Source organism: Girardinichthys multiradiatus, chromosome 24, assembly GCF_021462225.1.
Source record: "Girardinichthys multiradiatus isolate DD_20200921_A chromosome 24, DD_fGirMul_XY1, whole genome shotgun sequence".
NCBI classification, from domain to species: domain Eukaryota; kingdom Metazoa; phylum Chordata; class Actinopteri; order Cyprinodontiformes; family Goodeidae; genus Girardinichthys; species Girardinichthys multiradiatus.
In genome coordinates, this window is record NC_061816.1 from 7333044 (window position 1) to 7348328 (window position 15285).

General features: G+C 39.4%; 1 protein-coding gene across 4 annotated transcripts in view; it reads right to left on the reverse strand.

Moving 5' to 3' along the window:
* Nucleotides 1–7412: 7412 nt before the first annotated feature.
* Nucleotides 7413–15285, reverse strand: part of LOC124861726 (plakophilin-4-like) — a 51570-nt gene continuing 43697 nt past the window's right edge. For 2 of the 4 annotated variants that reach the window (XM_047355654.1, XM_047355653.1), the window contains exons 17-22: nt 14859–15051; nt 14147–14231; nt 13915–14032; nt 13484–13612; nt 13331–13404; nt 9184–12154 (exon numbers count right to left, since the gene is read on the reverse strand). In XM_047355654.1, coding sequence (XP_047211610.1) covers nt 11900–12154; nt 13331–13404; nt 13484–13612; nt 13915–14032; nt 14147–14231; nt 14859–15051 — 854 coding nt within the window. In that variant the 3' untranslated portion in view covers nt 9184–11899. Of the gene's footprint in view, nt 7859–7934; nt 8001–9183; nt 12155–13330; nt 13405–13483; nt 13613–13914; nt 14033–14146; nt 14232–14858; nt 15052–15285 lie in introns of those variants that run through there. The other 2 variants (XR_007036728.1, XR_007036727.1) reach the window with 2 other exon arrangements.

Genomic DNA, 15285 nt, shown 5'->3' on the forward strand with positions numbered 1-15285 from the left:
ACATAGAGGTAGAAATAGCTGATTGTCATCATAAACCAAATTAGTCTATTTATTGGAACTGAAAAATCTTTATTGGGTAAAATATTGATATTTGATAAAGAATGTGATTAATCCCAATTAATTAATTACAAAAACATTTATTAATTGGTATTTTTGTTATCACATCCCATCATTAATCTATACCTTTATACAGGTACAAACTGCTGATAAAACAAAATAAAATATTAAAATGTATTAAAGAAAGGTCTAAATATAAAAGGTTTTTGTTTAAATAGTTTTTGTAAAATCTCACATTTATATTACAATATTTTGTGATTGAAAATGTTTGGGGAAATTAAGAAAACAGACATATTTATGAAACAAAAACAAAACAACTTCACAACAAACACAAACATACTGAAATGTCTGAAAAATAAGATAATATTCTGTCTTTAAAGGATTGTAAGATTAATTTTTATTTTTAAAGAGAAACAATTTGAACATATTTAGCTGAATGGAAATCAGAAACTTGCCCAGACTGAATTAGAGTTTTTCTCTCAGTAAAGAGGCTGTTTTTACTTAATTTTATGAGCATAAACAATTTATTTTTACTTTCTGCTTAATTCAACACAGAAATACTGAGGAACCAGGAGACCAGACTGCAAATTTCAGACTTCAACCTGATTTGTTTTGTCAAAAACTCCAGAAGACTCAGGTGGAGCCTCAACAATCTCCTGGATCAAAGACTACCTGACAAACAGACCACAGTTTGTGAGACTGAAGGGTTATGAGTCTAACCAGGTAGTCAGCAGCACAGGAGCACCACAGGGGACTGTACTCTCACCATTCCTTTTCACTCTGTACACCTCAGACTTCCAGTACAAGACAGACTCCTGTCATCTGCAGAAATACTCGGATGATTCTGCAGTGGTGGGGTGGATCAGAGATGGACAAGAAGATGAGTACAGGAAGGTGGTGGACCGCTTTGTGGCATGGTGTGGAAACAATCATCTCATCTTGAACGTGAATAAAACAAAGGAAATGATTGTAGATTTTAAGAGAAACAGGAATAAGTCAAAAACTATTTCCATCATGGGAGAAGAAGTGGAGGTGGTGGAGGAGTATAAATACCTCAGTGTTCATCTGGACAACAGACTAGAGTGGAGATGCAACTGTGAAGCCATCTACAAGAAGGGACAGAGCAGACTGTACTTCTTGAGGAAGCTTAGGTCCTTTGGTGTTTGCAGCAAGATGCTGCATATCTTCTATAAGTCTGTTGTGGAGAGTCTGATCTCTTCTACCATCATCTGCTGGGGAAGCAGCATCAGAGCCAGGGACTTAAAAAAGCTCAACAAGCTGATAAAAAATGCTGGTTCTGTTCTGGGGACTCCTCTGGAACCTCTGGAGATCATTGTGGAAAGAAGGTGAAGAACATTATGGAGAACCCTGAGCTTCCTCTTCATGAGACTGTCCTACAACAACAGAGTGTCTTCAGTCAGAGGCTTCTTCAGATCTGCTGTAAGACGGAGCGCTACAGGAGATCCTTCCTGCCCACAGCCATCAGCATCTACAACTCTTTGAGGAAACCTTCATAATATGAGCTATAACAACATTTAATTTTCCTTTGGGATTAAAAAAGTATTTTTAAATTGAATTGAATTGGAATCCAGCATAGAGGGTCTCAGTGAATGTGGTGTTGAAGGTGTGGAGGTGGATCAGTGAGTCAGAGGAAACTCTGTAGAAGGACAGGATGCCAGCAGGACAATCCACATACGCTGCTACTCTGTTAGAGACGGAGGAGGAGGAGGTGATGGGTGTTCCTCTGTTATGGAGACAGATAGAGTATCGATCCTCAGAGCAGCTCAGACTCCAGGACTGATCATTTCATCCAAGCACACAGTCATCATTGCATCCCTTCCTGCATATTCCTCTGTAACTTACTGATATAAAAACCACTCCCTCCCACTCTACCTCCCAGTAACAGCGACCAGTCAGACCATCACTACACAGCAGCTGAGGCCAGCCATCGACTCTGTCTGGATGTTGATGATATGCCTGAAGCTCCTCCACATGTGTCACCTTCCTGTTGTCTTCAGACAGTTGGAGTTTTCTGTTCTCTGTGTTTGTGTTGATTGTGAGCTGACAGGAATCTGATGGAGAGAACAAACACAATCCAGCTTCAGTTATTGATCATTTATTGACACTTTGATGATGAATGAGTGATGGACAGTTTGAAGATGGTTTGAATGTGAGCTGCTTTGCTGTCATGAATCAAATGAAAAACATACTTACACTTCCTCAGACCTGGTTTCAACCATCGGACTCCATCAGGCTCTCTGAAAGGAGGAGGAAGGTCAGACCATCAGGCTCTTTCAGCAGCAAACATGGACATTATATGGCTCTCATACAGATATTGTTCTTTACAGAGAAAGGATAATTTCATCATCTGGACACATCTCCTATATTAAACAATGTGTAACATCCTGTCATTGAGTTTGAGCATCAATCTCATTTCCTCGTCAGCAGTGAACCAAACGTAAAACTTTGATCCATAAAGTGTGACTTAATCTAAGCACATGCATTAATGTGAGTTGAAAACATGTATAACCATCTTGAGAAATATAAAATTAACCTATAACAAAGCACCATTTTGCAGGCACTCCAAATAGTTTGATAACTTCTTACCTGAAAGTTTCAACCCTAAAGTTTGAAATGTTTAGTTTGGCTGTAGGTGACCTCTCCCCTGAGTCCTGCAGGTTGTTGTTACATAGATCAACTTCTCTTAGACAACAGGATTGAGAGCCAAGGATAACTGACAGATCTTCACAAGTTCTCAGAGAGAGGTTACAGGAGCCGAGTCTTACGGAAAATAAGTTAACATGATTAGATTTAAAATGTGTTCTTATGTATTTGTATCTCAACTCATTGGCAGTTGGAAAAAACATGAACAGAAAGAAAGCAAAGTATCACCTCTAGACCTACTACGATATATTGTGTGCTGCAATTATTTGTCCATTAACAGTATTAGTTTATAGAAGTGCAAGATGAAAATAGACTTAAGACAATAAAACACCCCAAACAATACATCCTGTAACATCCATTCTTCTGACCGTTTTCTGTCTTCTTTTATTATAAAAGAGACGGTCTTTGGTAAGGTCTTCTACAGACATGGTTCTGGATGGGCAAAATGTGAGAAAACAACGGTCAGCGACATTTACTTCTACTCAAAGCACAAAAAGTCATGAAAGGGCCTAATCCAATTAAGATTTTTCTTTGTTAATCTTATTCTACTGCCTCATTCAAAACCTCCTGGTAGATGTTTGGTTTCTTTGTGACAGTGTACTACGCCAAAACCAGTAAAAGTTATTACACAGACCTAAAGGTTTAGAGTCCACCATATGGACTACAGACTAGAATACTTTTTTGTTACTGTTGAATGTCTCAGTGGTATTGCTTGAAGTGAGAATACTTTTCTAATTGAAGCTACAAGCAGTGCTAAACAGCTCTCCCAGTTCATCTGCATTCAGGCCAGTGTCATGACCAAGGGCTTTGAGCACCACCACCTCAATGTAGCCACACCAGAAGGATCTGTTGCTAGTAGGTAGAGCAGAATGTGATCTTTGAAATTGACATTTTGGTGCATTCAGTTAAGTTCTCAAAGGAAGCAGTAAATATTTGTGTGAATAAGGGCCTTTCCTTTCGGTGGCAAAGGTTTGACAACAACAATAATCGAGAACGGAAAACTTCCTTGGAAACATTTCATTTCCTTTCTTTAAATGCTGTCACATTTTTTCCATGTTTTAATGAAGACCCAACGTCCATCAATCATTATAATTTAATGATGCTCATTCTTGTATTTGGAACGTATGCTTAATACAGATGCCAGGGTGTCTCAAAGACCCACGATTAATCAGCTCCTCTGTCGGGAGATCCAGGGTTTTATTCAACCCACAGATGTTTAAATCACATTTCCTACATGCAGTAACAAAAAGACATTCTGTGAGAGTGTGTAAAAGCTAGAAAAAGGATCACTTTTTTCACACTGAGGACACATAAGATCTTTTTTGCCTGATTTTAGCCACAATCCCTGCTTGGGGAAGGTCTGCATTAGTTTGAACTAGTTGGGGACATTTGGCAGGGTGTTTGGCACTGTATGTGGGGGACACAGCAAGGACATGGAAGCTGTTCTGGTCAGTGTTTGTTGGTCCTCGTGATGCTGTTTGTTCTCTAATGTTCTCTAACAAACAATTGGTCCCTTTACAGAACCGCTGCATTTATACTGAGAGTGAAATACACATAGGAGGACTCAATTGCTCCCCATACTTTTTATGTCTATTTGCCAAAAAGAAAACCAAACTGTCGACCTGTTTGGCCTTTTCCTTCCACTTGACAATTAGGCACTACTTTGTGTTGGTCTATCACATAAAATCCCAATGAAATGCACTAAAGTTGTGATTTTAATGTGACAGACTGTAACGAAAAGTTTAATGGGTATGAACAGAGATGAATCGTTGCTCTAAATTCATATTTAAATGTGTGTCTATAGGTAAGAGTTTTGTTCTTTAATAATATTAGATAACTCAAAGTAAATTGGGAGACTCCAGATGACTTTATTGGAAGTTCAAGTCCAAAACCTTTAGGTTTGTTTGGGAAAACTAACAAGTTGGCAGCTTTCCTTTGCAAGGCTGAGTTGCTCAAAATATAAGAGTACTGTTGTCACGGTCTGAATTTCTAAGGGAAAGTAAAGAGTCTATAGGTGACCTATCTGGATAGCTCAGTGGGCAGAGAGGCTTGTAAGAAGTTCAAAAGATCCTAAATTCAAACACAGGTGGGAATATCTAGCTTTTGTCCGTGATCGTAGGCAGTGAATCCAGAAGGTAAATAGTTAAATGCATTACTGAAACAGTCTGGTGGCTTCTACCAGAACTTAAACTTAACATCTTTCAGGGTAAAAATGATACGTATAAGTAAAGTTAGTGAAAGTGGTTGTCTTGGTAGGTCAAAGGGTAGAGAAGCCCGTTGTAGTTTGTGTGGTCCGGTGGCATTATCAACAAAGCTACACAATCAAAGTGTCAAACTTCAAATGCTGTTAGTTTAATTCCTGGTAAAACTCAGATGACCCTGGGTCATCAGATCCACAGCACAGCACCTCAAATAACATGGCCAACAAACCAACTGATAAGGGAGGAGATCTAGCTGGTACAAATAACACAGACTGACATCCAATTCTTAGCATATGTAAAAGTTACACTTAGAAGACCAGGTTGTTGCCACAAGGTTAGAACCCACAACCATCGGGTCCACGGCATAGTGTCTGAAACCTTTCTGCCAACTGACCAAAGAGTGGCAGTTGGCACATGCAACAATTGAACCCAATGGCACAACCTTCCCTTGTCAGCTGGAAGGTTGTGCCATTGGGTTCAGGAGATCCAGCCCGTACAAATAACGCAAACTGACATCCAAAAGTTAACTTAGAATGCCAGGTGGTTGCCACAACCGGCCATTGTGCGGTGCCCAGGCAGCATTCTGGGGTTAAGGGTCTTGCATAGGGGCCCAGACTGGCAGGCTGTGGGATTCGAACCAGGGTACTTGTGGGCTCTCCGAGAGGCAAATGCCCTACTTTCTAAACACTAGGCCAACAGTCAAAGAAGAGGACAAAGTTTGGACCCGAGTAGTAACTGCTGCTTTGTTCCTTTAACTTCTGGATCTTCTACAAAAAATGGTTTCAAATGTTGGTTCTTTGCAATTTCTTACATGGAAACCTGATCACCCAGACTACTTCATGATCTTAAGTTTTAACAAATTACAAACAATATTAAAATTAAAAGTAGAACATGCTAAATACATCACAAGTGCTTGAAGTTCTGAAAAACCTGCAGAAACTGACCATCAGCATTGAAGAAAAGCTTCTTAAGACAGAAACATGATCAAGAACCAAAAAGAAGTTCTTCAAGCACTTTAATCTCAGTTAGCATGTTTTCCTCCACATGCTAACACCAACATATCCTGAAAGCTGTTCAGCAAACAAAGACCCTTGAATCTGAGTGATCTCAGAGTTTCTGTGCAACAAGCTTTCATTTGAATCCAACATTCAAACCAGTTTCATTGAGCTCATCCAGAAGTTGGAGAATCAAAGCAGATCTACTCAGACCTAAACTTTCTCCTCTTCAGTCACCATTTTATCTCCACATTCACACTCAGATTAATACAATTACAGATTTAAAGTCATTGATTAATTTAAAAGTGCAATTACCCAAATATTTTTGCTCCATGTGCTCCCTCCATCAGAACAAGAACAGGTGAAAGGTCTAAATGTCAAACAGGAAGTGAAGGAGTCCACTTACATTTATAGGAAAGTGGGTGGGGTTTTATACTGCCACCTAGTGGACTGGATTGTGAGCTCCATAAAGCCAGTCTATGGGTTCATGGTGGACCTTGCTGACTCTCAGATATTTTGTTCCATCAGGTTCTTTTTCCCCAGCTTGTTTGGGATCATTGATCAGCAGATGAAGCGTTTATGAAGAACTGAACCACTTGAGCTTATTGTTTGGAAACGAGTTAATTACCCGAAGCTACAGCAACATCTGGTGAAAATGCAAGTCTGGGGTCAAGTTAGGCAGCTCATGATGCAGGGTGTTAATGAGGGAGGTGTTTACAACACACTCACATTTAGGACTTTGGAGAGACTGTAATCATCACGTTATTAAATTCTCTTTAAGTTTAATGACTCTTTTCAGTCATTTAGGAGCCTTAATGTTTCAGTTATGAAAGTGGAATCTGTCATTCCTGACAAATTTAATAGTAGGACATTGTTGTTCTCAGTGAACATCTGGAAGTTGGTTTTACCAGGTCAGCGAAGTGAAGACACAGTGTGGACAGTCCACTCTTGGTGCAGCTGGACATTCTGTTGGAGCCGAGACACGAATCAGTCTGTCTTCATCAGGGGGGTCCAGCTCCTGTCCTCAAAGGTTGGTGTCCTGAATGTTTTAGATGTGTCCCTAGTTCAACAGGGCTGAGTCCAATGGCTGAATTACCTCCTCAGTATGTCATCAGGTTCTGCAGAGACCTACTAATGACCCACCGTTTCATTCAGGTATGCTAAACTAGGGAAACACCTAAAATATGCAGGATATCAACCCTTGAGGACTGAGACTGGGCACCATAATGTACCTGGAAGTATTAGATGTCCTGTCTAGGACTAGACCAGTTTGGGATGTCTCCAATAGGAGACTGGACAGAAGGACATCAGGGTTTCAGATGAACCAAAGATGAAGGATGATTAAATTCTTACAAAGCTGAGTCCTCTGCTAAACATTGAAGGAACATCCAAGAACTCTGTGGTGACACTTTTAGTTATAACAATCAGATTTTAAAATGCAGTAAATGCAGATATTGTAGTTTAGTCTGGAAATCTGTAAGAAAATATCAAACCATAAGTTACATGAAAGTTAGTTTAATTCAAAGACGTTTCCACTGTTGGTGTCTGTGAAACAGCAAGACAAAACTTATAGCAGCTGGAGGCATCAGTTGATGGATGTGGTTAAGATCTCTCTTCATCGTGGATTCTCAGATGCTGCTTCAAAGTTACTGACCAAGTGAAGCATCGTCCACATCTGTCACAGCTGTAAGGCTTCTCCCCAGTGTGGATCCTCTGATGAGCTTTCAGATTGCTCAAGGTTGAGAAACCCTTGCTGCAGTAGCTACAGATGTGAGGCTTTTCTCCTGTGTGAATTTGCTGATGTTGCTTCAGATTCCTTGCGTTAGCAAATCTCCTGCCGCACTGTTCACACTGAGGTTTCTCCTCAGAGTTTTTCTGTTTGGAGCTGCGTCCCTCTTCTCCTTCCTCTTCAGGCACGTCTGGACTCCTGCAGCTCTTGCTCTATGAAGAAAAATAACCATACAATTTGGAGAGCCAAAGTAGTTGTGTAAAATTGCGACGTGTTCTGGTGACTTACATTTTCCAGGGATGACATTTTGTTCTCTGTGTCACTTCTTTTTGCTTCTTTATTCATAAATTAACTCTAGAATTTAAAACAAATAACAGAGACTGTTTGCACAATGCAGAAATGAAAAACTAACCTTTAAATAACACTTGTCTCCTTCCACTTTATGTGCATTTTTTAAACTGAGGCATATACATGTCTAGAAATTTAAAAACATTACATTGAAAAACAACCCAAGCTGATTAAAGTGCTTTAAATGAACTTGAATAAAAAGAATAATACATAAAGACTGATGCTGTATTTGAATTTAACTCTATTTTATGTTCAGTTTGTACTTGGAAGTCAGAATTTCCAAGTCACAAGTCAGAAAAACCAACTGGAACGCACCCGAGGTTGGAGGTCCAAGTAGGAAAGTCTAAGGGTGTTCCAGATTCCTGCTTGTTTTGGACTAAAATGTGAGGTCATTAAGACCTTCATAACACTGAGGTTTAATCTGATCAATAACTGGTTTTTGCACAGACTGCTTTGTGATACATAAATACTCATCTTTATTTATCTCAAATCAACTAGCTCCTGGTTTAGCATCCATGCAAATACATCAGAAGTATGAAAATAGCTGAAATGTGACTTACTTCCAACAAATCTTTGACATGTTTATTGATTAGACTTGAAAATGGCTGTTTTAGAGAGAAATGACTGTTCTTGTTCATTATAAACAGGCTACACAGTGCAATAATTATGCCAGGATGTAAACATTAGCATGCACAGGTGTCTCAGGTGATAGTGGATTACGGTTAGTTTTTGCTGTTGCAGTGAACAACCTCTGTACACCACTTCTACTGTACCAAGTGATGAATTTCCAATGTACAACAGAGTGACTGGATAAATACTTCTGGGTCGAATGCGACCAACCCTCCTCTCTGTAAGGCCGGTACTGCATGGTTTTGTTAGTATGATCTCATTTCTTTCCTGTGTTGATGCTACATTTGTTTTTCTTTAGCTCTTGGTAGTGGTTGGGGGTGCCGCATGTTGGCAGGCGTCAAAGTGAATCCAAACAGTTTAAGAGGAGATCTGTGGGGCTGGTTGCACTGCTTCATACCTATCTCCATTAAGGGCATCCAGTATTGATTGTCGTGTTGGTTGCTACCGTCTATGCTGTTGTTAAATGCTAGAAATTAGAGCGACGATAACAAACAGTAGCTGTTTAGGCTTTAAAACTATTGGCAGGTGTTGAATAGAAGAAAGACTAACCCTCCCGGTGGACTGTTAAGATATAATCTTTAATCTCTATACATATATTTTCCCTCTGTAACATCATCGTCATCATTTCTGGACAGAACAGACAGATGGTGTATTTTGGTCGGATCACAAGTAAATTAATAAAAAATAATCAATAAATAATAGAAAAATCTTCAGCACACAATCACATATAAATTTCTACATATTGAATACAACAATGCAACAGGACATTTATTCCAGTGGGTCTGTACAAATAGATTTTCACATATTTTTTGCACATATTTCACAAACTTTATGATATAGTTACTGCACTTGTGGCCAACATGAAGTGATGAGTTACAGTCGTAACTCCGTTTCTGAGTCTTTAAAGGTTCCAGAGAGTGACGACTGGCGTTTCCAAACCCGGATTTCTTTGTTCCGGCATCTTTTATCCTTGTTTGGATAAATCCCTGCTGTTCCCAGGATTCCCCAGTTGCAATAAGCTCTTTCTCTCTTGTGTCCATGATAACAGTGGCAGACAACATCTACGTTATAAAGCCAACACACTTCACATTTTTACTGCAGAGCAAAATGAGTCAGTTAACATGAACAAACACTCCAGTAAACAGTGACATCAGAGCTGTTTTTTCTTATCCCTTTTCTTACCAAATGCACCTCTTGACAAAGCTCATTTTGTAAAGTATAAAACAAAAATAAGGCGATAAAAATTCCTGCAACTAAAAAAGCCACACCGAAAGACATTACTAGAGATGCCCTCATCAGCTTCCTCCCAAAATTTGCCACATAGAGAATCTAGAAGGCCTCATCTAGGCTGAAACAAACAAAAAACATTACTTATAAACTACAAATATAATGGATTATGTGTAGAATATGAAGCTAAAAATCTGAGCATGCTGTTTAACCATTTCTTTTTTTGCTTCTTGTATTTTGGGTTTACCCTTCTCATGTTTGGACATGTTGAGGTTTTGTAGGGGTTTAATTAAACATTCCTATTTCTAGCGAAACTTTTTTTTATCTCAAAATTTTTGCTGGATAGATCAGTCTATATTGGCTATAATATTACTGATTTCAGTAAAGTTCAGCAGCCTGCCACAGTGAACTACAACAAAAGATTTTGTTACTGTTTATGTAAAAGACAGGTTTAGAATTACAGTACAACTAGCTAGGACAGGAAGCTAGAAATGAAAATAGCTGTTAAAAGGTTTTATTGATTCAAAAACTGAGAACAAATAAGTTTTCAATTAATGATTTTATTTAAAGAGAAAAAAAGCTATCCAGACAATCCCGGCCCTTTACGAATTTATTACTGCCACCATTGTAAAATCTGGAATATAACTCTGATTAACCACATTTATTGGTTCATTCTCACCAGCCACACCCAGGTCTGATGACTGCCAGACCTGTAAAATCAGGAAATAATCTTAATGGAACCTGTCTGACAGCATGAAGTAGGCTAAAAGATCTCAAAAAGGAACACGAACCGTGATCAAAAAAGATGTAATAGAAGTCATTGACATCCACCAGTCTGGAAAGGGTTATATAGCCATTTGTAAGGCTTTTGGACTTCCAGTAATCCCCAGTAATTATCCACAGATGAACAAAAAAACATGAAACAGAGGTGAACCGTGCCAGGAGTGGCTGGCCAATTAAGTTTACCCCAAGATGTTATCAACATTTCACCCAGATGTCCCCAAGGAACCCAGAACAGCATCTAAGACTGAAGGTCTCTCTTGTCTCAGTTAAAGTCAGAGTTCATGATTCATTAACAAGAAAGAGAGACTGAGCAGAGTTTTAGACTACATCTGGTGCAAAACCAACACAACATTTCATAAAAAGAAAATACTGACAGCCAAACATCGCCGTGGTATTGTGATGGTCTGAGGCTGCTTTACTGCTATAGGACCTGGATGACTTGCTGTAAATTAAACTATGAATTCTGTTCTTGAGCATAATCCTGATGGAGAATGTCCCACCATTAGTTCGAGACCTTAAGATCAAGTGCACCTGAGTTGTGTAGCAGGACGACAATCCAAAACACACCAGTAAGTTTACCGCTTAATAGCACAAAACGAAAACAGTGGCCAAGTCAAAGCTGAGGTCCTGTAGCATGATCTTCAACAGGCCTATCATGCTCCAAAACCCTCTAATGTGGCTGAATAAAAACATTTCTGCAAAGAAGAGTGGGATAACATTCCTACACAGCAATGGAAAAGACATACAACCAGTTATTAGGTTTAGAGCACACAGCCAGGTAGATTTGAGTAGCTTTTTTTCTGCATAAACAGTCATTATTTGAAAACTGCTTTTTGTATTTATCTAGGTTATTTTTCTTTGATATCAAAACCTGTTTGATGATCCGAAACATTTAAGTGTAATAAAAAAACAAGAGAAGAAATCCTTAAAGGTACAAATACTTTTCACAGCACTGTAACTGAAAATGTGTCAGAAATGAGATAGATAGATGTATGTTAGCTTTAATTATTAAAACGGCTGCAACTTGTCGTGAGCAACCTTTGGAGTGAAAAATCATCAAGTACTGAATTTTTCTACTTACTGTTTGACTTAGTTGAAAGCTGCCGAGAGCGATTCAATCCTGGTCCTTCAGCCCATTTTCAACACATATTCACATGCATCCGCAATTCTTCACCCAAACAAACAGTACAGTGCACTCCCGACGCACACAAATCCACAGAAACGCACGGTAAAGCTAGACGCACACTGTGTGAGTTTTCTTGTGCCTACACCCAGGAGTCGGGGGATCCGGTGAACTTGTTCGCCCTGTTTGAAGGCCTCCGCGTGGTGGAGTAGAAGTCCACGTAGTTGGTGTTGGCTTTGAATTGGAGCGACTGGGTGGCGTACCCGTCAGGCGAGGATGGCAGGTGGACCACTTCGTCTTCGTAGCGCTCCTCGCCGTAGCCTTGAGGCGACGACAGGTACATTCTGTAGCTGTTGTAGTTTTTCCTGTCGGGTTCGTCGTAGAATGGCTCTGGGTGCTAGGAGAGGAATGACACCCAGGAAAAAAATTAGTCAAAGGAAGACCTCATAAACCAATGCAATCATGTGGGGACAAGTTAAATTTGGAGAACTTTTTGCAGAAGCAGCTGAGTAGCTCACTTTGAGACTAAACTCTAATAAGACATAAAATAAAGGGGATTTCTATTGAGTAACGTAGACATGCTGTCTTTGATTGTTTAGGCTTGTAGACCAAAAAAAGTCGAGCTTGTTCAAAGTGAAGGGCTGTCTCTTGTTATCAATCTTTTTGTGCATAGTCTTCTTGTTTGGTATTCTAATGGTCCCATCAATGCTTCCTGCAGATGATGTAGATATGTATCTTCAATCCATCACATTCAAGAAATACAAGTGTCACACTAAATGAAAAGCTTCTAGGATTAGAATCAGATCCTTTAACCAGAAAAGTCAGAATGCTCCCTCCTTCTGGCTCAAGTGGAGAAGTATCTTGGGGTTGTGTTCACAATAATGGGAGAGTGGATAGTGAGAAAAGCTTGACAAGACCCAGAACCAGTTGGAATGATTATATATCCTTTCTGGCCTTGGGATTGTCCGAAGATCCCCCAGGATGAGCTGAATAGAGCTGCTGGGAGGAGCGATATCTACAGTTTCTCCCTGAACCAGTTGCTTCTGCTACCCAGTTAAGGACAAACCAAAGACAGTGGATGGGTGGAGGATGTTTAGAGGATGCACTTTTATATATTCTGCTAAGAACAAGCGAACTGGAGGCAATCAAAATGCTTTCTTGGAATTAATTAGTGTTCAGATATGTCAACATTGTTTTACATAGAAAAGAGAAAAACACACGCCAGCTTTGAACACAATAAATAAAATCAGCAGAAAATGCTGGTGTTAAAAATCCTGGGTGCACTGTTGATCAGAGACATCTTTGTTGATGTAAAAGGTACACCAACATTTGAGTTTGGTTATGGAGTAAAAGAGACTTCTGGACTATCTTTTGTATTCACCTTCAAATGTTTATTGTAGTTCCTTTACAGAATAAAGCTTCCAAATTTTGACACTTTAATTTTTTAATTACTTAAAAATGAGAAATTATAACTAAAATGTTTTTAGATTTATTGCACAGTAATAATTTTGCTAACGTTATATTGTGTTTTTAGCAAGACATTTTTTACTGACTAAACTGAAAGGTTTCTTACCTGTGATCTTCTTATATCCTCTCCTGACTGGGAGGAGTATGTCCCAATAAAATAGGGAGTTTTTTTGTCTGACCCTGCCAGCAGATATTACAAATTAGCGTTAAAACATAAGGGGCTCTGGAACACAACCTTGAGGAACATCCCAATGCAAACCTGTGTACTGCCGTTTGTGTAAACTGTCTCCATAATATGTGTCGAGTTGCATAGATGACTGTGCCCTCTGGTAGTTTGAGCTGTGTCTTCTTATCCCGAGCATGGCAGGTGAGGATGTTGCACTGCCACCTAGTGGTTAACACAAAACAAGAAACGTTTATCTTAAAAGTAGGGTCAAATATGAATAAAAAGTTCCATATTGTTATAAATATGAAGGCCTTTTTTTGCATTTTTTGTGGTTTAGGTCTATGAATATTTCACTCAACACAATTTCTTTCACTTTGTTATTCTTTAGTTCTTTGATTTCTGTGTTGCTGATGTATTTTAAAGGTTCTTAACGAATATGACAATTAAACTACGACAGAGGTAGGGTTTCACAATATCAGGAAGTTATGTAATTGCGATACTTTTGCGATACTAATTGGTCATACCTGACTGAATGACAGGGGACATCTGCAGGGGGCTGGTGGGCAGGGTCGGCTGGGAACGGTAGCGGTCTCGTTCAAGGGTGGACACTGGGGTGACAAAGTGAGTGTAGTTCCATCCGTCCTGTTTGTATATGACACATAACAACTTTAACAAGTGAAATTTATGGGGAAGATTGAGTTCATAACTGGTATATTTTAAATGTAAAGGGCAACCGTTATTAAGGATTCTACCCACCTGTTTATAGAGACTCCTTAGCTCTCTGTATTGCCATAGTGTATTCAACACCTGAGCGGCAGCCTTGACTACTTTCATAGAGTACCTGTAACACAGGACACAGAGAATGCCCATTAATATAAAGTACTATGAATGGAAAAATGTCCAAAACCTAGAGTTAACAGCAAGCAAATATTAACACGACAACATATATTTTTGACAATATAATGTTTATGAGCACTGGGTTAATTAAGTGGATTGTATGAGGAATGGATTCTTCATTCCAGATTACATATACACAGTACTTGCCATACTGGATTATACAAACATTTGGCTTGCTATACTAGATTTGTAACCATTAGGTTTGGGATATTGGATGGATTACACAAACGTGGGTTTGCTATATTCCACTATATGAGCATTGGTCTTGCAGTACTGAAGGATATGAGGATTGTGCTTGATTTTATTAACTTTGGGCCTGCTGTACAGGAATATATGAGCATATGAGCCACCCTGGACTGTGTGAGTATTGAACTTCCCTTACTGTACTGTTTGAGCATTGGACTGGCTGTACTGAATTATGTGAACACTGAGCTTGCCACAGTTTTTGCTCTCCACTTCAGCCATGTGTGAATCATCATGTGATTGATTGTAGCAGTTTCTAGTTGTCTATGAATGATCTTCAATTGAAAAAATATATATATTCATGAAGGAAGAAGCTTCTGATTTTTACCCTTTCCCTCGTCCTTTGCTGATGTCCACCAGCTTCTCGATGCCTCCACTGTCGGCCAGAGCTTTGGCGTTCTCCATGTTCCGGCTGGTGACCTCATGCAGTGTGCAGCAAACCGATGCTACAGTGTCGTCGGACAGCACAGAGGGGGTGCCGCCGGGCAGCCGGTTCACCAGGTCCCGCATGGCGTACTTTCCTGCATGAGCAGCATTCAGAAAAAAGTTAGAAAGTGTCTATTGCACTGGATCCCTTTCATTCTACTGCAGCAGCATATTTAACTCTGTATCATATTAAAACGCAAAAAGTTAAAACAGCTTCTTCCTGTCTGCTTCATGTTGGTAAACAAGATTAAACGTGTTGGATGCTTTCATCACAAGAGGGCGATAATTGCAGTTTTACTGGAATGAAGAAATGTGTGTGTAAATATGTT